General features: G+C 41.2%; 1 protein-coding gene across 4 annotated transcripts in view; it reads left to right on the top strand.

Annotated features, from left to right (window-relative positions):
• LOC146648790 (protein NLRC3-like) overlaps window positions 1-15,766 on the top strand; it is a 28,687-nt gene extending 12,921 nt beyond the window's left edge. Inside the window, exons 2-13 of one of the 4 annotated variants that reach the window (XM_085388235.1) lie at window positions 1,143-1,274; window positions 1,359-1,460; window positions 2,588-2,666; window positions 2,828-3,014; window positions 5,834-7,634; window positions 7,943-8,116; window positions 10,959-11,132; window positions 11,348-11,521; window positions 12,592-12,765; window positions 14,236-14,282; window positions 14,444-14,652; window positions 15,379-15,766. In XM_085388235.1, the coding sequence (XP_085244361.1) occupies window positions 1,186-1,274; window positions 1,359-1,460; window positions 2,588-2,666; window positions 2,828-3,014; window positions 5,834-7,634; window positions 7,943-8,116; window positions 10,959-11,132; window positions 11,348-11,521; window positions 12,592-12,765; window positions 14,236-14,282; window positions 14,444-14,652; window positions 15,379-15,552 (3,384 nt within the window). In that variant the 5' untranslated portion in view covers window positions 1,143-1,185 and the 3' untranslated portion in view covers window positions 15,553-15,766. Of the gene's footprint in view, window positions 1-1,142; window positions 1,275-1,358; window positions 1,461-2,587; window positions 2,667-2,827; window positions 3,015-5,833; window positions 7,635-7,942; window positions 8,117-10,958; window positions 11,133-11,347; window positions 11,522-12,591; window positions 12,766-14,235; window positions 14,283-14,443 lie in introns of all 4 variants that reach the window. The other 3 variants (XM_085388234.1, XM_085388237.1, XM_085388236.1) reach the window with 3 other exon arrangements.
• Window positions 15,767-24,278: the final 8,512 nt, after the last annotated feature.

Here is a 24,278-nt window from a genome sequence, read left to right as displayed (position 1 = left end):
TCGCTCAGATACAAAATTGATTTTTAAATTGTTCTTTTGTTGTTGTGTTTTCTCTTCCAATTTTAGAAATGTGTTAAAAGTGTAAAAAAAAAAAAACCCTACAAATTCAGGAAGAGTGTATGGTCCAGTCAGTCATACATCTACATCTTTAAAAAAGACTAAACTGTAAACATTACCTTCTTACTTTGTGAAACAGTGAAAGTGAGCAACTGAGAATTAATCTACAGCAGTATCAAAAGCTATTACAACTTACTGTAGGCTTGAAAAGGAACTCCTGGGGCCTGTTCTTCACACTGCTAAACTGCTATATTCCAACAGGACTGATCTAGAGGGGAGCTGATGCAACAAACGTGGTAGGCAAGTACCAGGCCTGCAAGGCCAGATTTTAACAGAGTAGGCAGCGTGGACATCCAGAGAGCGTAGAGGCAGTTAGAACTGGGATATTCTCTCATTCATCAGCTCCATCCGAGCTCTAAAACACCTACACTCAGAGGATTAGATACTGGACTTTTTAAACACAAAGCTAATTTAGACTTCCTGTATTTGTCACAGTCACTGAGCGGACTCAAGAGCAGGACTCCATTTAAAAAGAGATTGAACAGTTTATTTACCAAAAAACCAAGTGCTATATAAAAATGTGCAAGGGAAGACAACAGCTATAAGGAAACCTGGGGCAGGAAGGGAAAACCACACTCTTGTTTGGTCACACACAGAAAACGTCCTCTCGCCACTCGAGAAAACACTCACGAACACACTCCAGGGGAAAAGGCAGGTTCTATTGACATGGAGAACATGGTTAGTAGCCAGGAAAATCACAAGAGACAAGGAATTAACTAGAGAGAGCTGGCATTGCAAAGACGAGTGTCGTACAATGATCCAGCGATGAGAAACACTGAACAGCCATCTTAAATAGTCACTGGTGAGTCAGGATGATGCACAACAGATTGATTGCAGTTGTGTTGGCCAGAGGCGGGAACCCGCAAAGAATTCTGCCACGGCAGATGAGGGTCAAGAGAAAAAGAGACAACAATAGAGCAGCGAACAGGAGACAAGACGGGGAGACATTGGGACAACAACAATATTGGGATGCAGGTTCAATAGATTAACAATGTGCACATGAATGATTTGTGTTTCCTCTGCAGGTGAAGGTAGAAAGTGTGTGTGAGCTGATGTGAATTCAGCAGCATGGATCAGTGTAAGGAAAGAGAGGAGGGAGTCCCTCGCTCTAAAACCACTCTGTGTGGGGAACATGAGAGCCAGACCAAAGCTCAGAGGTGAGATGACCATTTCTAACTGTCCATGACTCTTCTCCATGTCACAGCTCAGCACTCCCATCACTGCTCCATCATTATTCACAGGAACCAACCTGCACCTCCACCCAGCTCTGTGTCCTTACAGAGTGACTGGTCTGAAGACCGGCCCATTGATTTTAAAGTTCATCAGGCGTCTGCTGTGGAGAGGTGAGTTGTTAGGAACATGAACTCTTTGAGAGTTGATTTAACTGCTTGGTGTTGTTGTTGCTGCAATGCAAACATGTCATTACCTCAATCACATTTAAATTGTCTCTTAATAACAAGGCTTAGGTTTCTAAATGACTAGAATCCACTTCAGCAAACAGGAAGTGATCAGTGACAACAAGTGACAAAATTTTCAGAATAGGGCTGTCCCACCACCTGCCAACAACAGAAAACATCCCCATGTTTAATGCACAAAATAAAGACATCAAAAACACACTCTGCATTGAAGTATTTTATTCTAATGTGAACTAATGCCTGAACTAATGCCTGAAAATGTCTCATTTGGTCCCCTCAAAAGAGGAATTCTGTATAACAAAAATACAACTTAGAAGATATCTGAGATGCCTTTGATGATCTTTAGTAAGAAAACACTATGACAAATATTAGGGTACTCAACTGGAGTGAGGCAAATGGAAAACTGCACATGCAGAAATAAATGTTCACTTGTCGGCAACTATTATAATGGAGGCTGAAGCCTGAACCTAAAGTGAGTGCACTTCAGCAACCAGATCTGTGAGCTGAACTAAGCGGCAGCAACATAAGCCTGTTTTATATTTTTTCACATTTTTAAGCTATTGTTTAGGAATCATATCTCAAAATGGTGCAATATGAGATTGGTGTGACTGGGTAGGTGCGAGAATGCATCTGGAAAAATAAATGAAATTGCCTAATACAGGGGTGGGGAACTTCCGGTGTCCTCCCGGCTTTAGATGTGTCTTTCATCCAACAAAGGTTATTCAAATGGCTACATTACCTCCTCAACATGTCCTGAAATTTTCCAGAGGCCTGGTAATGAACTAATCATTTGATTCCGGTCTGTTGACCCAGGGTGATATCTAAAACCTGCAGAACACCAGAGTTCCCCACCCCTGGCCTAATATATCTGAGATACCATTTAAAGCTTTACAAACTTGATTGGGATTGCATTTTCTGAGAACTAACACAGAGAAGAAAACTTACTCATCTGTGCTCTGTCCTTGAACTAATTAGATTAGATTAGATAAAACTTTATTAATCCCTCGGGTGTGTTCCTCTGGGAAATTCGGTAATTCTCCTTGATTATGCCACAGAGTGGACCAGGAGAGCTCAGAGGTTCCCAGTGGTCAGTCTGCCCAGGAGCATCAAACACATCTGGACTCCATATTTATGGTCTGTACAAGTACAACAACTACTTTTACATCTATTCTGTTCACAGTCATCTCCATGCTGCTCTTTGTAGACCAGTGGATGGTCAGTGTGTCCAACATGGATCTGATGTTTGGCTCCATGATTTCAGTCTGATTGGCTCATTCATAAATATTCTGTTCCAGCTGCTGGAGGACAACATCATCACTTTTGTGAGGAACGAGCTGAAGAAGATCCAGAAGGTTCTGAGTCCAGATTACCCAGAATGCTTAGAGAGTCAGAGGAGCAGCAGCAGAGAGGCATTTATGAAGATCACAGTGGACTTTCTAAAAAGAATGAAGCAGGATGAGTTAGCTGACCGTCTGCAGAGCAGTAAGAGGATTTATCTAAAGATTTAACCTTCTGTGTCATGGTACTTTGTCTATGTCTATGTTTCTGGACTTTACTGGGTTGCTGGGTTATTGGAATATCCTATACCACTAGTTTCATGGTTGTGTTTACCTTATGTATAAAGTTTGCTATGGTTAGTTGTTAGTTAGTTAGTTCTGCTCTTGGTTATCTTAGCATTTTCCTCCCTAGGGATCTATTCTTCTCTTGGGTTTAGTCAGCATTTTCTTCACATTTGGTTTTCCCTTTCTGTCTTACCAGATAGTCTTCTTCTCATGTCTGTTTTTTCCCCTCTCAGTCCCTGTGGAAAGCCTGGTGTGTAAGTCTTTCTCCATAATTCCTGTTTTATTTTGATAGTCTCTTCCTGTTTCCCATCCCCTAGTTTTCCTATGTGTGGGTTTAAGTCCTCAGTCTCCCTTTTCTTGTTGTCCAGTTGGCGGTTTTCCCACATTCTGTTCATCCCTTGCTTCTAGTTTTCTAGCTTTAGCTGTCTATTCTAATTTACAAGGCATAAAGTCAAACATGACTTTTAAAAACACAAGTGTAGGCTTATAAGGCCACGAAGGTAAAAGCTACATTTTCCGCGAAAATTATGTCACTTCCGGTTCCGGGCACGTAATGTCAGACATACGATAGGGCTTTGGAGTTGACGTCACGCCACAATGCATTGTGGGAGCGCCGCGCCATCTTCCTGGGCCACTAATCAAAACAAACACACTATCTTGGAAGGACGATTGCTAGAAACATTCTTAAAGCAGTTTAAAAGAAAAAGGACGGTACAGAGACAGATTGCATCTGGATGCAAAGAGGCAGTACTTGCATAAAATTCCCTACATTGGAAATGTGGACCCGTGGAGTAGAAACCCTGAAGACCTACCGCTATTGACGTAGCCTGATATATTATCGTACCTTGTCTGTGGAGTCAGCGCGTACAAGGGGAACCAGTTTCGCAATTAGAAATTTCTGGAGGGACACATCCAATTCACCAAAGATTGGGTAGGTGTAGTGGGCCGCCCACTACACCTGTATGGCTGGAGTCACGGAGACCTGCACCCCTGTCGCTGCTCTTCTGTTTAATGTAGAACCAACAGTGTTGATCTGTGGCACAAGGACTGTTACAGATGAACCTGCATACTGGGTTTTGCTGGGGAATATGACCAAGATGCAGCCAGAGGTTGGCCCTAAGATGGACTTCTCCTCTTCAGCTGCCCAAAAAAAGGCTCTTGATCAAAACATAAACAGACCATCCGTAGTGACAGGTAAAAGGAGCCGTCCTCAAAAAAAGAAAAATCCCACCTGCTACGGTGGAGGAGTTGTCACCGCTATTGAATACTTTGCTGGAACACAGTAAAGCTGTGGGTTGTGGGAATGACCCATAATGTTTTATCTACTGTCTAGACTTATGCCTGAAGTGCACTGCCATGTAAATAATTTACATTTACTGAATATGTACTGACTGAGTACCACTGTTCAAAAGTTGACTAAAGAAATAAACTAATTTTTGCCTTTTTAAAAAAAAATTAAAACCACTTTATAGATCATCATATCAGTTACAATGTAGAATCCATGCCATTTATAGTTTACAAATGACAAAATGTTCACATAAAATCATGACAGCGTTTACATGATAGCACCCACTGCTAACACTACTTAATTTACTGTACTTCTGAAACATTACTGCTATTTATACAGTACAAGACTTAAGAATATTTAACAGGAACAAGTTTCATTTTTCCCTGGTTTTACTACCATACTGTTCACCATCTTATCCAGAAGGGTCACCTCTTCACCCTCACATGGAAGAAGTAATCTGATTGGCATGGTGGTATGTTTGAAGCAGGTCTCTTGTGTAGCGCTGGAACTCAGTCACGATGTGTTTCATCCATTTCATGGGCTGGTTTGCCTGCAATAATGCCAAATAATTAGCAACTCTATAAATAGAGAGTAATTCTGCAAAATCACTCAGTAGGATGTTTGTTGTAATTTGCTATGACCTCAGAGTGCATCGAAAATAAAACTAATAGGCTATAAATAGTGATATGAACATATTTAGAACTTACCGGAATGAAAATGTCTTGAGCACCAACAGATATTTGGAGATGGAAGAGAACTGGATATCAGCTCGTCTCACAGCAGCTATCCAGGCTTGACGTCTTCACTTGGTAACATCCGATACATGAGCTCCCTCATGTTGCTTCCAGGTTGGGAAAGCATAAAAAGATATACCATTCTCAAGCTTATTCCCTTGCCGGTCGTGCGATCGAACATTACAGCCGACCACACAGCAAGTGCGAACCATGGCTGATGTGTGTGCTTTCGCTCCTCTTTTGCTTGAACTTTGTTTGGCCCAGAAAGATGGCACCTCAACCAAAAATCCTGGCCACGCCCCCTTTCGTTACATCACTCTCCAAAGCCCTTTAGTTCACACTGATGTCTATTCCAATGTAGGAAGTGCTATGATCGGATCGGCAAAGCGTGTTTCTGGAATATTGTGTTTTTGTTGCTGCCAGTGATTTTTACGCAAGTTTTGCAAAGCTATATATGGAAAGAAACAGTGACCTAGGACAAGCTGATGGCATAAGATGCAAGTACAACTCCTCCGGTTTCACATGCAAGAAAAAATTATTGCGCTAGCTTATGTGGTTCTACAGGCATTTAAAAATAGTTACGCAAAATGGAGCGTTCCCGCTCCGACTGGTTTTAAAGGATTAAATGTATTCAAACAGTGGTTTCTTTAGAAAATTAAACATGTAATTTGTGATTATTAAAACATAATTAGTTTCTATATACTGCTTTCCATCAAGAACACTTTGCTGCAGTTTGTCAGCATGAACTTAAATCTGCACTGAAGAAGAAGTTCCAGTGTGTGTTTGAGGGGATCGCTAAAGCAGGAAACCCAACCCTTCTGAATCAGATCTACACAGAGCTCTACATCACAGAGGGAGGGACTGCAGAGGTCAATGATGAACATGAGGTCAGACAGATTGAAACAGCATCCAGGAAACCAGACAGACCAGAAACAACCATCAGACAAGAAGACATCTTTAAAGCCTCACCTGGAAGAGATGAACCAATCAGAACAGTGCTGACAAAGGGAGTGGCTGGCATTGGGAAAACAGTCTTAACACAGAAATACAGCCTGGACTGGGCTGAAGACAAAGCCAACCAGGACATCCAGTTCATATTTCCATTCACTTTCAGAGAGCTGAATGTGCTGAAAGAGGAAAAGTTCAGCTTGGTGGAACTTGTTCATCACTTCTTTACTGAAACCAAGGAAGCAGGAATCTGCAGCTTTGAAGACTTCCAGGTTGTGTTCATCTTTGATGGTCTGGATGAGTGTCGACTTCCTCTGGACTTCCACAAAACAACAATCCTAACTGATCCTAGAAAGTCCACCTCAGTGGATGAGTTGCTGATAAACCTCATCAGGGGGAAACTGCTTCCCTCTGCTCACCTCTGGATAACCACACAACCAGCAGCAGCCAATCAGATCCCTCCTGATTGTGTTGACATGGTGACAGAGGTCAGAGGGTTCACTGACCCACAGAAGGAGGAGTACTTAAGGAAGAGATTCAGAGATGAGGATCAGGCCAGCAGCATCATCTCCCACATCAAGACATCACAAAGCCTCCACATCATGTGCCACATCCCAGTCTTCTGCTGGATCACTGCTACAGTTCTGGAGGATGTGCTGAAAACCAGAGAGGGAGGACAGCTGCCCAAGACCCTGACTGAGATGTACACCCACTTCCTGGTGGTTCAGGTCAAAATGAAGATGGTCAAGTATGATGGAGGAGCTAACACAGATCCACACTGGAGTCCCAAGAACAGGAAGATGATTAAGTATCTAGGAAAACTGGCTTTTGATCAGCTGCAGAAAGGAAACCTGATCTTCTATGAATCAGACCTGACAGAGTGTGGCATCGATATCAGAGCAGCCTCAGTGTACTCAGGAGTGTTCACACAGATCTTTAAAGAGGAGAGAGGACTGTACCAGGACAAGGTGTTCTGCTTCATCCATCTGAGTGTTCAAGAGTTTCTGGCTGCTCTTCATGTCCATCGGACCTTCATCATGTCTGGACTCAATCTGCTGGAAGAACAACAAACAACCCTCAAATTCTCTAAATTATTTGACAAACCAAAACTTCAATCTCTCCACCGGAGTGCTGTGAACAAGGCCTTACAGAGTCCAAATGGACACCTGGACTTGTTCCTCCGCTTCCTCCTGGGTCTTTCACTGCAGGCCAGTCAGACTCTCCTGCGAGGCTTCTTGACACAGACAGGAAGTAGCTCACAGACCAATCAGGAAACAGTCCAGTACATTAAAAAAAAGCTCAGTGAGGATATGTCTGCAGAGAGAAGCATCAATCTGTTCCACTGTCTGAATGAACTGAATGATTGTTCTCTAGTGGAGGAGATCCAACAGTCTCTGAGATCAAGAAGTCTCTCTACAGATAAACTGTCTCCTGCTCAGTGGTCAGCTCTGGTCTTCATCTTACTGTCATCAGAAGAAGATCTGGATGTATTTGACCTGAAGAAATACTCTGCTTCAGAGGAGGCTCTTCTGAGGCTGCTGCCAGTGATCAAAGCCTCCAACAAAGCTCTGTGAGTAAACATGTGACTATACTTTTAGTTTTTAAATATCTATTCTAGTTAAAAAAAACTGTCCTGTGGATTTTAAAGGGAAAAAAAAGAAGAAACTAAAAGCACTATCCCTTGAAATTTTAACGTATTTTAGATAGTATTTACAGTCAAATACAAGATGTTTTTAATGCTTCATAGCAGTAACACTGAACTGCTGCTAATCTATCTATTGTGATTGTGCGGCCCTATGAAATATCTAATAAAAATCCATTCCATTCTCCCAAACGTCTAGGACATGGTGATAAATGTAGGTGATTTTCTTTTTTCAGACTTAATGGCTGTTTCCTCTCAAAGAGAAGTTATGAAGCTCTGTCCTCAGTTCTCAGGTGTCAGTCCTCTAGGCTGAGAGAGCTTGACCTGAGTAACAACAACCTTCAGGATTCCGGTGTGAAACTTCTGTTTGCTGCATTACAAAGTCCACATTGTAAACTGGAAAGTCTGAGGTCGGCTAAATGTATAACTTTCGTTTTTTTACCCAGTCTAATCTGCCATTTTTCCTTGGTTAGGTTTAGGGATTAAATATCTGATCTAAATTATCATATTAAAATTTGGGACACATCGTCAGTAGAGGACCTTGGATTCATCGGCGTTTCGGCCATTATCACTAGACACGCTCATCCAAGGAGGCCCTGCCAGGGTTGATCAGGCCCTTGAGTGTGCCACTGGTTTATGTTAAAATTGTTATTTCTCTTCTTCTTTCTGCTGTTTAGTTTTCTACAGTTTATTCTATCTATTCAATGCACCTGAGAAATACTTACCTCTAAAGGTGAGCGTCATCCTTTTGTTCTTGTGCCTGACTATTTTTTATTATTTCCAAATCTCAGTCAATTGCTATATCTATTTGATTTTCATAAAGTTCAATGACAGTAATTACAGCCTGTTATATATGTGTGTATATATATGTGTACACACACACACACACACACACACACACACACACACACACACACACACACACACACACACACACACACACACACACACACACACACACACATATATATATATACATATACAAAAAACACCCAGCACGCCCCTGCGGGCGGTTTATCCTTCAAGCTCGGGTCCTCTACCAGAGGCCTGGGAGCTTGAGGGTCCTGCGCAGTATCTTAGCTGTTCCCAGGACTGCGCTCTTCTGGACAGAGATCTCCGATGTTGTTCCCGGGATCTGCTGGAGCCACTCGCCTAGTTTGGGAGTCACCGCACCTAGTGCTCCGATTACCACGGGGACCACCGTTACCTTCACCCTCCACATCCTCTCGAGCTCTTCTCTGAGCCCTTGGTATTTCTCCAGCTTCTCGTGTTCCTTCTTCCTGATATTGCTGTCATTTGGAACCGCTACATCGATCACTACGGCCGTCTTCTTCTGTTTGTCTACCACCACTATGTCCGGTTGGTTAGCCACCACCATTTTGTCCGTCTGTATCTGGAAGTCCCACAGGATCTTAGCTCGGTCATTCTCCACCACCCTTGGGGGCATCTCCCATTTTGACCTCGGGACTTCCAGGTTATACTCGGCACAGATGTTCCTGTACACTATGCCGGCCACTTGGTTATGGCGTTCCATGTATGCCTTGCCTGCTAGCATCTTGCACCCTGCTGTTATGTGCTGGATTGTCTCTGGGGCATCTTTACACAGCCTGCACCTGGGGTCTTGCCTGGTGTGATAGACCCCAGCCTCTATGGATCTTGTGCTCAGAGCTTGTTCTTGTGCTGCCATGATTAGTGCCTCTGTGCTGTCTTTCAGTCCAGCTTTGTCCAGCCACTGGTAGGATTTCTGGATATCAGCCACCTCCTCTATCTGCCGGTGGTACATACCGTGCAGGGGCCTGTCCTTCCATGATGGTTCCTCGTCTCCCTCCTCTTTCTTGGGTTTCTGCTGCCTGAGGTATTCACTGAGCACTTGGTCAGTTGGGGCCATCTTCCCAATGTATTCTTGGATGTTCCTTGTCTCATCCTGGACTGTGGTGCTGACACTCACCAGTCCCCGGCCCCCTTCCTTCCGCTTAGCGTACAGCCTCAGGGTGCTGGATTTGGGGTGAAACCCTCCATGCATGGTAAGGAGCTTTCTTGTCTTTATGTCAGTGGCTTCTATCTCCTCCTTCGGCCAGCCTATTATCCCAGCAGGGTACCTGATCATGGGCAGGGCGTACGTGTTGATGGCCCGGATATGTGTGTATATATATGTGTACACACACACACACACACACACACACACACACACACACACACACACACACACACACACACACACACACATATATATATATATATATATATATATATATATATATATATATATATATATATATATATATATATATATATATAGTATGTTGGATGTGCCACGCAATGCTCAATTACATTGGTGGGAACTAGTGTGTTAGCGCAGTTAGCTCGTTAACGTGTTGGCCGTCCAGCCCCATGCACGGGGTGATCCGCGGTAGCTCGTTAATGGAGATTTGCCGTGTTGTGGCTTTAACGTCATTTCAACGAGATTAACACTGACAGCACTAGTGGGAACACATCGAATATGACTGCACATTTACTCCGACAGCATCCTAGTGCAAAGACAAGTGGAAGTAGACAAAAACCAGCAGGCATGCTATAAACTTTACCCGAGTCATTTAGACAGCCGTTAGCACATGATTCTCCTTATGGGGACCTGATATGTTTAATATGCTGCTGAGAATATAGCCCAGAAGAAGCGTATAGTATAGCTTTTATTTTGGAAAGAGCCATTTCTCTGTAATAAACTCTCTTTTCCAAAGATGAGTGATTTCTCGATCAGATAGATTTATTTTTTTTATTACTTTGTTGTTTCAGCAACATTAAATTTAAAAACTGTACTTTTGAGTTAAAATATATATTTATAATTTTAATAAATGACAAATTAAAAAGGCATGAACATTTTTTTGTATCGAAAAAATCGAACCAAACCATGAATTTTGTGTATCGTTGCACCCCTAGTATATATGTATATGTATGTATGTGTATATATGTATGTATATATGTATATGCATGTATGTATGTATATATATATATGTAGATAGATAGATATCTATATTTATAGACAAGCTCGGGTCCTCTACCAGAGGTCTGGGAGCTTGTGGGTCCTGTGCATTTTCTTAGCTGTTCCTAGAACTGTGCTCTATGGATGTGTGTGTGTGTGTGTGTGTGTGTGTGTGTGTGTGTGTATAGCCAAATCTAGAACCTCCTCATTGCACCATGAAAGTATTTTGAATCCATGATGTTTGATTTTATTCTTGTGTTCTTTATGTCTAGTTTGAGTAGCTGTTTCCTCTCAGAAAAAAGCTGTGAAGCACTGTCCTCAGTCCTCACCTGCCAAACCTCGAATCTGAGGGAGCTGGACCTGAGTAACAACGACCTACAAAATTCAGGAGTGAGGCTTCTGTCTGCTGCACTGCAGAGTCCACATTGTGCACTGGAAACACTAAGGTCCCATCCAACAATGTTATATTGTTCTTTAAATGACATGATTAACCAGTCTAAAGTAGCTAATAAATTTGAACTTAACATGTTTCTTGTTGTATCTCAGTATTTTTTAATTTCTTCTAAATCACGGGGAATTCCCACATTTCTGATGTGTTTAAAACAAGGCAAAATTTATTCCAGCCAGTCCCCAAACTGTTTTTGTGTTCTTTATTTTCCAGATTGAGTGTCTGTAACCTTTCAGAGAGAAATTGTGAAGCTTTGTCCTTAGTTCTGAGCTCTCAGTCCTCTAGTCTGAAAGAGTTGGACCTGAGTGACAACAACCTAGAAGATTCAGGAGTGAAGCTTCTGTGTGCTGGAGTTGAGAGTCCACACTGTACACTGGAAAGTCTCAGGTCAGGATTCAACTCTCCATAATGTATAATCAAGCTTACAATTTCTAATAAATGTTTATAAAATTGTCAGGTGCATTTTATTTGCCTTTGGTTTGATTAGTAGACCCTGAATCATTGTCTGAAATATTTCCAAAACATCAGCAGGAATTTTGGACTCTTTTCTCATCGTCTCATGTCTTTTATTGTGTATAAGGAAGATTCAATTCAATTCAATCTTATTTATATAGCACCAAATCACAAAAACAGTCGCCTCAAGGCGCTTTATATTGTACAGTACAATAAGATAAATGTAATACTGGCATCCCCGTTGTGATCAACACCAATAAAATCTAAAACATTCTGATTCTGACTGATGCTGAAAAAACTATGTACATACTGACTAAAAAGGTTTCAGTTGATCTAAAATGCTCCAGCGAGTAGTGACTGTGAATAGAAAGTTAAAAACTGTTATTTCCAAATTGGCTTCTCTTCCTATGTCCCCCATTGAGTCTAGAATTAAAGTGTAAATTCTTGTTCTCAAATACAGTTTTGCCATTTGCAATATTATATGTTTGAGACATCATAGTACCCATATCTAAACAAAGCCAATTACTCTCAGTCTGCAAAGTTGAACTTTTTTAAAATGTTACAACAAACCCTCCCCACTATAATCTATGAATCTCTGAGTTTCTGTATTGAAATATCATTAAAATCACAGTAAAAACTGTTAACCCAGCAGCAGTGCAAAATTCAAAGTTGGAAAAAACCAAGAGGTGCATGGCCAAAGCAACACCAAAGTGAACCAGGGCCCTGTTTGCACTGAGGAGACAGAGACAATCTTTGCTTTTAAGATTACACCTCAAACGTTTTTTGTTTTGTTTTTTAAATTGAATCATATAGTTACAGTTGAATCAACAGTCCCTGAGCCTAGTTCTGTTGGACATCTCTTCCTGTTAAAAGGCAGTTTTTTCTGCCCAATATACCCAAGTAGAACTCCAATAAAATGTCTGTTTTTTCAGGCATTCTCTGTAATGTTGTAGGGTTTACTGCTACATAAATATTTATAGATTGATTGTTTTGTATCTCTGCAGTCTGTCATGCTGTCTGATCACAGAGGAAGGCTGTACATCTCTGGCTTCAGTTCTGAGCTCTAATCCCTCCCATTTGAGAGAGCTGGACCTGAGCTACAATCATCCAGGAGCCTCAGGAATGAAGCTGCTGTTGGCTGGACTAAAGGATCCCCGCTGGAAACTGGACACACTAAGGTATGAAAAGAATGTCTGAAGAAGAGGAAGAGCTGGAAATATCTTCTGTGTTGTTCAATCACTTGCTATTTGATTGATGCAAATGTGACAATGACACATGCCAGAATATTTTCAGAAACACAAATATTAATCAAACGGGATTATAAAGAAATACTAATCAGTGTGGTGTACAAAAAGGACTAATCCAGGACCAATATTCATAACTGGATTTTGCTCACCATTTATTAACCTGTTTGGATAGATGTCTGTATGTTTAATGGCATAGTCTTTTTAAAGAATAATCCCCTCCCTCACTTTTGACTGGATTCAAATTAGATTAATTTCTGTTTAGGGACAGTGCAAGGACTAAGCCTAAATTGATCAAAATGTTAAAAACAAATTATTGGTAAAGTTGTATTTAAGTGGACTGTGTGACAACCTAACAACCACAGGGAAATTATGTTGTGTTGTGAATTTATTATAAAAAAAAAAAAATCATGTTCCAGCTGTGGCATCCCACTAGATAATAGTGAAGACAGTGTACCCAGCCACAAGATCACTTGGGGTAAATGGCCCTTATTCACCATGTAACCAAGGGTCCTTGCATCTTGGCAACTAAGTTTAATCTAGATGAAGGGTGTTTGTCTCCTAGTGAAAACTGTTTAAGCATAGCCCCTCTTTTTTTATAAGTGCTGCTGATTTTGCCCTGGAGCATATTCTCTCGTCACAACTAGCCCTATGTGTGTAGTTTTGCTCTAAGAAAATATTTCATTTTTTACTTGGTTTGGACCTTCTTCACTTTTCATTAATTAGGTCCAACACCCACAGGATTTGCTGCCAAACAGCAGGTCAAAAGGAGAAATTCCTGCAGAGGTGTGGTGCACTTCCTAAACTGCAAACAAAAAAGTCAATTGCATTTCTTGTGAATTAATTTATGAATTATGACCTTTGAAGTCTTTTTGAGATGCTCCACCAACCTTTCACTCTGAGGCTGGTAGATGCTGGTCTAAATAAATCTAATGCCAAGTAATTTGTACTGTTCTTTCAGTGTGCAAGACATGAACGAGATGGCCAGTATCTCTTTAGGGATGCTAACTTGGGAGATTACCTGAAACAGTGCCAGCGTCACAGTCTTTGTAAAACTACTGTGCTGCAGCACTGACTCAAGACATCATGTTGATTAATCTTTTAGGACTAATACAAAGATAACCCTGTCTAGAGAAATGGCAGTCTGTCCTGTGCACATCTGATTCGCCTCAGTCATAAAGCAGGATGGGGCCAGACAATAAAGTCTTTAGAGAGGGTCATCTGTGCTGTGTTTCCTCCATCCGGGACCTGTAACAGTCTGGAATGAGGAAATGGGACAAACACATCTCTACAGAATTTCACTTTGATGAACACTATGAATGTTCATGTGTATGAGAGCCATGTAATGTACATGTGTGCATGCTGAAAGAGACTGTGCTGGTCTGACCCCCCTCCTCCTTTCAGGGTGGAGCCTGCTGGAGTCCGATGGTTGAGACCAGGTCTGAGGAAGTGTAAGTGTGTTTTTAATGGGATTCATGAAAACAAAGCAGCACACATTCAACCATCTTCATCATTCACATCTCTGATGTCAGGAGTCATCATCAAAGTGTCAATCAATGAACAGATGATGGATCAATAACTGCAGCTGGATTGTGTTTGTTCTCTCCATCAGATTCCTGTCAACTCACAATCGACACAAACACAGTGAACACAAACCTCCAACTGTCTGACAACAACAGGAAGGTGAAACGTGTGGAGGAGGTTCAATCATATCCTGATCATCCAGACAGATTTGATTACTGGACTCAACTACTGTGTAGAAATGATGTGACTGGTCACTGTTACTGGGAGGTCGAGTGGAGCGGAGACGTTGAGATATCAGTGAGTTACAGAAGCATCAGAAGAAAAGGAGGAGGTGATGGCTGTCTGTTTGGATTTAATGATCAGTCCTGGAGTCTATATTGCACTGATGATGGTCCTCAATTTGTCAGACACAATAACACAGGAACATCCATCTCCTCCTCCTCCTCCTCCTCCTCTGTCTCTAACAGAGCAGCAGTGTATGTGGACTGTCCTGCTGGCACTCTGTCCTTCTACAGAGTTTCCTCTGACACTCTGATCCACCTCCACACCTTCAACACCACATTCACTCAAACTCTTTATCCTGGATTTAGGTTCTTGTTTCCAGGTTCCTCAGTGTGTCTGTGCTGAGTTGAGTGTAAAGAGTGTCCTCCTGTTAGAGAAACATGTCATCACTAATGACATCATTAATGACATTAATACATTTGACATATGTTTCACGTATTATAGACCAACAAGGTATTTTTAGCAATTTAAATACAAGTAATCAGTTTTGGGCAAAAACCAGAAATCGGTTTTTGGCAGACGATCATTTTTTGGCACAACACCGGTCATTATTACACATGTAATTTATTATATAAAATATATAAACTAAATGCCATTGAAACTTATAGAATCTAATCTTTTGTTTTCTTTTTGTACATAGCACTTTATCAAACTGTTGTCTGCTACAGAGTTACAAGTATTATACTAGTAGTAATATAGCATCCACCATGTCCTGCTTGCATATTTCTGAAAACATCTTAGTGGTGTGGCAGCCATGGAGTGAGCCAGCCCTGCAAACCTTGTGGATGGACGATGCAGTGGACAGTGGGAGGAAGCATGCTAAAGTTCTTTGCAGACAACCCTGTGAGATTCTACAATCACCGACCAGAAAAGACAAACCGCAGGTCTCAGTTGCAGCACCCCATCTATTTCTGATCTTGCTCCAGCAGATTCAGCAACACTGCCAGAGACTTCCTGTAATCTATTACAGTTGTTACAGAAATGATCCAGGAACAGGTCACTCAGGTTAATCCTGTGTAAACAATGGTAAATATTGTTTTTTCATCTTTACATACTGTGTATTTGAAATATTCTGGTTTAATTGTTGTTATTTATTTTATTGCTATCAAATAAATATCCATGTAATATCGTTCATAGTTAGCGTTATGTTCATCATGTTAAAAATGCCTGTAAATCAAATTGAGTTCAGTATCAATTATTGTTTGTGTTAATCAATTTATTAATAACATAAAACCTTTAAACTAATGCAACACATATAACAATGTAACAAATATATTCAAATACAATACAATACAATACAACTTTATTTGTATAGCACGTTTAAAAGACCGGCGGTACACCAAAGTGCTTTACAATAAAAACAGGAAAATTAATACATTAAATAAAAGACAATTAACAAAGTACCACATATGTCATCAGGTAAAGGACACTAATTATACGGCAATAGAAGGAAATATAAGAACAAAGTACTAAGAACAGATATAGCTGAAAGATAAAGTACATAACTAGGAAATTGAACCAAATATAAAATAGGGACACTAACTAGATGGAAAGGCTATGTTGAATAAATGCGTTTTTAAACGGGATTTAAGAGATAAAACGGAGTCTGACGCACAGGTAGTGATAGGAAGGTTGTTCCACAGATTCGGTGCAACCAGGGCAAAAGCACGGTCACCCCTAGATTTACGTCTAGATCTAGGCTGAGCCAGGAGTAATTGGGCTGAAGAACTGAGGGCTCGCCCAGGGACATATAGACTAAGAAGACTGACAAGATAACGAGGGGCTAAATTATTTATAATTTTAAAGGTGAGCAACAATATTTTAAATTCAATATGATATTTTATGGGTAACCAATACAAATCAGCAAGAACAGGGGTGATAGAGGTATGCTTTCTAGTACCAGTCAGGAGGCGAGCTGCAGCATTCTGGACAAGCTGAAGTCTGTGAAGGAGAGCAGAGTGAAGACCAAAGTAGAGAGAATTACAGTAACCCAATCTAAAAGTTATAAAAGCATGAATGAGTTTACAAGATCTTTATGAGGGACATAGTGCTTAGCCTTAGCAATAAGGCGCAGTTGATTTGATTACTGAAGACACTTGTTTGTTAAATTTGAAAGAGCTATCCAGCAGGACACCTAGGTCACTAACCGAGTCAGAGAAAGAAGTGGCAAAGGAACCAAAGGTATCAGTTAATAGGCCCCTAGGGATATGGTTGCCAAACACTACAATCTCCGTTTTCTTTTCATTCAGGATAAGGGAATTGCCTGAAAGCCATTCTCTAACTTCTCTCGTGCACTCAAGGAAGCAGTGCAACGAAGGAGCAATGTCGTGATAATGATGTATATGTATGATGTAATGTATACTTTATTGAGGGGCCGATGGCGCAATATGGCAGCCTCGCCTCTGTCAGTCTGCCCCAGGGCAGCTGTGGCTACAACTGTAGCTGCCTCCACCAGTGTGTGAATGTGAGAGTGAATGAATAGTGGAATTGTAAAGCGCTTTGAGGGTCCCGAAAAGCGCTATATAAATGCAATCCATTATTATTATTATTATTGATCCCCGTGGGGAAATTCTTCTCTGCATTTAACCCATTTACTCAGTGAAGCAGTGGGCAGCCACCAGCGCGGTGCCCGGGGAGCAGTGTGTGGGGACGGTACCTTGCTCACGGGTACCTCAGGTTAGCCGTTCAGGGGATTCGAACCCCCGACCTTCCGATCATGGGTCGTCATCATCTAATTGAAAATATGGCCTTTGAAGTGGGTTGGCCCACTAACCCACTGAACAAGGTTAAAAGAGTCAGTTAAGGTAAGAAAGTCTGTGGCTAAAAGGTCATCCTTACAGCAAATATGAATGTTAAAATCACCAGTAATAAGAACACAGTCCTATTCAACAAAAATAGATCCTAACAGATCAGTAAAATCATGAATAAAGAATTTATTATACTTCGGCGGTCGATAAACCATGGCACACAAGGTTTTAGAAGAATTGACCAGTTCCACTAATTGAACTTCAAAGCTACCATAGGTAGGAGAAGGCTGCTGCCAAGCTTTATGTATATTTTTAAAAAATGAGGCTAAGCCACCACCTCCACCCGTAGCCCGTGAGCTAAAGAAGGAACAGTCAGGAGGAAGAAGTTCCGAGAAGGAGAAGGAGTCATCAGGGCAAATCCATGTCTTTGTCAGGAACAAGATGTCAAGCCCCGAAGAGAGGAAAAAGTAATTTAAAATAAAAGTCTTGTTCACCTGTGACCTTACATTTGGTAGAGCCATCCGCGTCATAGTTGTGTCTCTGCTCGTAGCACGGTGCAGATGACTTAGATTGTTGCGGCACACACCACCTCTGGAAGACGATATCCAGGTCCGAATAGGTAGGCATGCCTCTGGGAGGGTGGGGTAGTCTAAATTATTAAACTACCCCATTTTGGAACTAATCTTTCAAGAAGTGAAAACAGTCTGTCCATCCTCTCCCTGTTCTCCTGCGCTCTCCTCTCCTCAGCCTCTCTTTTCTGCCTCATGTACTCTTTGATGAAGTCTGGCAGTTCATTATTCCTGTCTCTTCTTCTGTTCCTCCCTGTCGTTGGTGGCTGTTTCACTTCCTCATCATTTTCATTTTGGTCACCCACTGCTGCGCTTGGCCCTGGAGTGTCCTCATGGAGAGAGAAAATTAGGACAGGAGGCCTAATGGAAGGCCTTCCTCCCGTGTTGCAATTGTGAGTCTTATTTTGAAAGAAATATTTACACGTTACCATAGCAACCGGGGCGCATTAAGAGGCAGAGAGGAGGATGTTACTCTGATGGCTTATTTTCAGGAGGACGCTTCTAATCAAGTTACACAATTACACAGTGAATTCGCGTTTATTAATATAATTTCAAAATACCAGTTTTTGTCTTGGTCAGATCATTTTATTTTGTTGTATTTTTCAGCGACACCTTAAATAATTTAGATTCTGATCAAGAATCCAATTCAAACTATGATGTAGAACAACATCGTTACAATTTCCAGCCTTCCAGGAAATGAATAATACTGTTAACAATACTTAAAAAAATAAACAGTCTGTTGACATAATTCCACAGATCTGTGAAGCGCTTTCCACCTGACAGCACTGCTACTAGCATCCAGGTCATAAGCGGTCACTGAGCCAATGATGGTTCCTGGGGGAGTGTCCTCGTACACGTCCAAAGAATAGTAAGGCGTGGTGAAGACAGGAGGCTCGTCCACATCCAGTACGTTAATTTCGACTGTCACAGAGTCCTTGAAGGGCCCCAGATGGAGGAAACGGGGATCTAGCTCTGCATTAAATGCTTCCACCTTGAAAGTATAGGACGCTTGGGTTTCATAGTCAAGAGTCTGGAAAACATGGGAAGAAATCCACTGAGATGAAGCAAAAAATTCAGAGCAATCCTTATATTACCTCATGTCTGCAGTGAGAGGACGCCCACAGGCCGTCTACAGTGATTTTAACTAAAATACTTTCTGAAGTATAATTTTAGGACCATCTGGGAACTTTTTAAAAAGATAACTACGGAAATTTTTGTTTTTGCGGTCCAAACAAAAATATCAATCCAGCGCAAAGAAGACTATTACAAAGCAATGCTTCTGTCCTGACATTTGTATGGAATCATTCTGGAGACGATGTCTTATCCGTGTTATTGGTTTTGAACATACCACAGCAAAATTAAATAAAGCTCGACCCACGACTGTTGACGCTTGGAAAACCTTCTCATCCAGAGTTATCTCCTGGAAGAGGCAATAATTGGTTTTAACTTTGTGTTGTTGTGTCTTTTCTTTGCTGTCCCTATGCCTTGTTTGCTAATGTTTGCTTTGCTACTGCAGTTTACAGTTGTACTGTATATGTCTGTACCCCCCCCCCCCCCAACCCCGTTTTAAATCAATAAAATGTTGATCACAAAAAAAAATCAATCCAGTGTGAAAGTTAAATAAAAATGACATTTTATTCATGTATGTGACTGTGATTGTTTAAAAGGTATTCTGCATGCTTTATTTCACAGTAATTGTGTTGTAAAATGAAACTATATGCCATTAAGAAAATGTTTTTACTTCCCTTTTGCAATGTGAAGTTTTTTATTACGTGTGCTCAAATATGGGAGCACTGAACTTCATTTTGATGGCATCAAAGACGAGTGAAAATCTCTGGCATTTATCTTTAAAATTTGAATTTAACAGTCCAATCAAATTCCTGTATTTTAAACCACAGTATATGTAGAATTAGTCAGTCGGCTGACATGTTTATCATCTCATTGTACAGGACAGAAAAATGCCCCCCCTTATCAAGAGACTTATTGGGCTGGACCAGGTGACCCTGAATCCTCCCTTAGTGATGCTGCAACAGCTGTAGGCTGCTGGGGGATTCCCATGATGCATTGAGTGTTTCTTCTTCACTCACTATGTGTTAACAGACCTCTCTGCATTGAATCATATCTGTTATTAACCTCTGTCTCTCTTCCACAGCATGTCTTTATCCTGTCTTCCTTCTCTCACCCCAACCAATCACAGCAGATGGCCCCGCCCCTCCCTGAGCCTGGTTCTGCCGGAGGTTTCTTCCTGTTAAAAGGGAGTTTTTCCTTTCCACTGTCGCCAAAGTGCTTGTTCATAGGGGGTCACATGATTGTTGAGTTTTTCTCTGGATGTATTATTGTAGGGTCAACCTTACAGTATAAAGCTCCTTGAGGCGACTGATGTTGCGATTTGATGCTGTATAAATGTCTTTTTCTCTTTAAGACTCTCCTGTAGTTTAATTTAACTGGTACATGTTATTTTAGAATTTAGAACCACTAATTAGCCAAAACCCACTAACTGCATATCTTTGGATTGTGGAAGGAAGCCAAAGTACTGGGAGAGATCCCAAACAACCGCAGGCATCACATTCAGGCTCCACACAGAAAGACCTTGGCCAGGTAGTAGAGCAGATCAGCTACTGATTGGAAGGTTGGAGGTTCGATCCTTGGCTTCCCCAGTCTGCATGCCAAATATCCTTACTAACCCCAAGTTGCTCTCCGATGCATCCATCAGAGTGTGAATGTTGGTTAGTTTACACTTGAGTTTAGAAGTGGGTGTAAATGAGGCTATACAGCGCTTTGAGTACTCCGGGAGAATAGAAAAAATATATAAAAATCAATTCATTTACCAAACGTGGTTCATAGTTCTAAATGCTTTAAATTGTCAGTGAGAATAGAGAAACGCTTTTGGCTGACACGAGTATTTGACCAGTCCACACACACCGTTGGCTGCTGCGGCTGCCTGCGTTTACCTGGGAGTACAAAAGGCTGAGGATTCTTCACTCATGTTCGACTCTCTTGAACAGACGTAGGCTGTCCCTCCTGCCTCTGCCTTTGTGCCGCTGCCTTTTGAGCCTCTGTTTTTTGAGTTGTGGCCTTTGAGATGACTCGTGTTCTATTAGTGTTCTTGTGTTATTTGAAAATTTGAGAGTTGTTTTTTTGTTTGAATTGCCTCAGTGCCTAGTGAGTCGTTTCACTATGTGTTTTCAGTTGTGGTAATAAACCTTGTGTTTTTTTAATCTGCCCCCCCTCGTCTCTGGGCTCATTTATGTTACCTCCCCTTGAAAAAGAGCCGAACACAAGCGCTCTGACATTTCCTGTGAGAGATAAAGAAATGGAGGCGTATACGAAGTCAAAGAAACCAAATTAGAAATGATGCATCTGAGAGGGTAGTTGTTTTTTATGAACACCTGCCTTGACTGGTTGTGGAATAAATACAATGAACACAATGTGAAGAGCTTACAGATAGCTTTTAGGACTTAGGATTATTTAAAAGGGAATCAAAATGGTTCCATCCATAAATGCATGAACAATTTTTTCAATATCACTCTTAGACACCATGTTTTTAATTTTAGCAATATTATGCAGATCAAAAATGCAGTCTTAGACACAAAACAACTTCAAGGTTTCTAATGGTACTATAGATCCAGGTAATGACAACTATGATAAATTGACTGGTTCTTATATACACTAGCACTTCTCTGCTCTACTTAACCACTTTACACACAAGTGTATGTAACCCAGTAGCTTTTGTTGTTATTCTTTCTTGCTTTCTCTTTATTTGTATAAATGTATTTCCACTCTCTTATTTTGAAAAGACAAATTTATTTTGAAAGAAGTGTGATCCTCTATCAAACTTTATTTTTCTTTTTACGGATCACATTGGGTAATGGCCATTTCATTTGTTGGAAGCGGTTTCAGTCCCGCCTTCCAAGCACCGGACCACCATTACACACGAGCTTGGTTTTTCGCACGTGGAAGGTAGACGAGACAGGCTTCGGATGGTCTGTGCGGAATTTTCTGTCATTTTGGCTAGGTGTTCTGTTCGTGTGATAAAGCAACTAAGATTTTGGATTCTCTCCGGATAGAGGTAGCGAGCCTGTGCCCAGACTAAACTAATCTCTCCCTCAAGAGAGGCATAAAAGTGGTAACACACAAACCACAAAACCAAGGAAAAAAGAACTAGACTAGTAAGAAACCCTGACTAGACTAATAAGGAATCCAGACCTGACAAATGACCAGAAATTGAAATATTGAGCTCAGTAGGTTATTTTTGTTATGCCGGCTTATCATTACTATTACTGCTGTTATTGTGGAATTTGTGTCTGATTTACTGGGGCGATCGTGGCTCAAGAGTTGGGAGTTCGCCTTGTAATCGGAAGGTTGCCGGTTTAAGCCCCGGCTCGGACAGTCTCGGTCGTTGTGTCCTTGGGCAAGACACTTCACCCGTTGCCTACTGGTGGTGGTCAGAGGGCCCGGTGGCGCCAGTGTCCAGCAGCCTCGCCTCTGTCAGTGCGCCCCAGGGTGGCTGTGGCTACAATGTAGCTGCCATCACCAGTGTGTGAATGTGTGGATGACTGGATGTGTAAAGCGCTTTGGGGTCCTTAGGGACTAGTAAAGTGCTATATAAATACAGGCCATTTACCATTTAATTTTCAATTCTGTACAAAATAATAACCATTGTTGCTCATTTCCTGTCTCCAGCCATTTCACTCCACGGTCACCTCATTTCCTATTGTAATCCTGCTAAACCTAGTCTGTAGTTTTGGCTGTTCTGAACTATTTAAAGTTAGTCAGGGGTCACATATAATTGCTTTCTATCTAATGTTTTCAATCCATTTCATGTACACATCCATGTCTTTATCTCTCAAAGGAAAGTCAGAGAGTTTGTCCTGCACTCATCACTGTGTAGTCCTGGTCAAATACTCGTGTCAGCCAAATGTGTCTTTTATTCAACAAAATAACAAAATTGTCACCAGAGCACAAAGTACGAAGGAATGAATACAGTACAAAGTACAATAGTCCCTTACATGGTATTACCCCAGTGACAGCAATTACAATGGACCAGACAGTCAGTTAGTGTTTCTCTGTTCTCACTGACAATTTAACACATTTAGAACTATGAACCACATTTAACAATGTGGCTGTGAAGCAGTCTCAGGCTACGTTCACACTGAAGGCGAAAGCGCATCAAATCCGACTTTTTTGACCCTATGCGACCCATCTATCCGATCATGGCACAAATCCAATATTTTCAAATCTGACCTGGGTCACTTTCGTATGTGGTACTGAATCTGATACATATCCGATGTTGTAGAAAGCGACTGCTGTTTGATGGTCACGTCGCATTAAATCCGTCTTTTACGTCACTGACACTAGACAGACGCCAATTATCAGAAGACAAACGAGAAAGCATGGCGGCCATTGTTAAAGCAAAGGCTCTTTTTTGCAAAGGTGTCTTTTCTTTAATTAATTTGTCAAAATTCTGTCGGTTACGACTGTGCAGAAATTGATCGACTGCTTCAACAACACCTACTAGCTCTGTAGCCGCCATTTTTACTTCTGTAAACAGAGCGTGTTGTGTGTGACGTCTTCTTTTGCGCACGTGTGACGCTTTGAGGGCCGTGAACCGTTCACACTGGAGCGCGTTTGCTGTCACATTTTATTCGTAGTGTGAAAAACAGACAAAAATTTTTTGGATTTGATCAAAAAATCAGAATTGAGCATTAAGACCTGCAGTGTGAACGTGGCCTAATTCATATGATTTAAAGAACTTTGCATCAGCATAAAACAATCTTTCCATCATCAGCTTGAAGACATAAAATAAAGTGCTGTGTGAATGGATCAATGCTTTGCAGCAGGAAGCACTTAGAAAGCAACCAACGTGCACTAAAGGGTGAATTGACCTTTTTCAGAACAATTATCCCTTCTTGACTTTGACCATTACAGATGATGTCAAACACGTTGCCCTCATCTCCTGGAACAATGGCATACTCCACCCGTGCGTTGCTGCCTACATCCAAATCCTGGGCTTGAATTCGTCCCACAGCTGCACCCAATGATGCTGACTCTGGTACATGAAGATTAAAAATACCTTAAAGAGTAAGAAAGATCAGTAAAAAGGGACAACCAATTAAACACATAAAGAGAGTAAAAACAAACCAACAAACGAAAAACAGCACTTTTCTTTATGTATTTAAAAAGTTAAAAAAAATTCCTTTCTAGGAAAATGCTTCCTAGAAAGTAGGTAGTGGTTATTATCCAATTCAAGCTACACTTATACTTTTCCAGCCAAAGGTTAATTATCATTTCTTTAGAATGATCATTATTTTAACTTCTAATTAGA

Source organism: Rhamphochromis longiceps, linkage group LG18 (assembly GCF_057381845.1).
Source record: "Rhamphochromis longiceps isolate RC_006_pf linkage group LG18, R_longiceps_female_GT1.1, whole genome shotgun sequence".
Classification (NCBI taxonomy): domain Eukaryota; kingdom Metazoa; phylum Chordata; class Actinopteri; order Cichliformes; family Cichlidae; genus Rhamphochromis; species Rhamphochromis longiceps.
The sequence above is the reverse complement of the archived record's forward strand: the minus strand, read 5'-3'. Positions and strand labels throughout refer to the sequence as shown.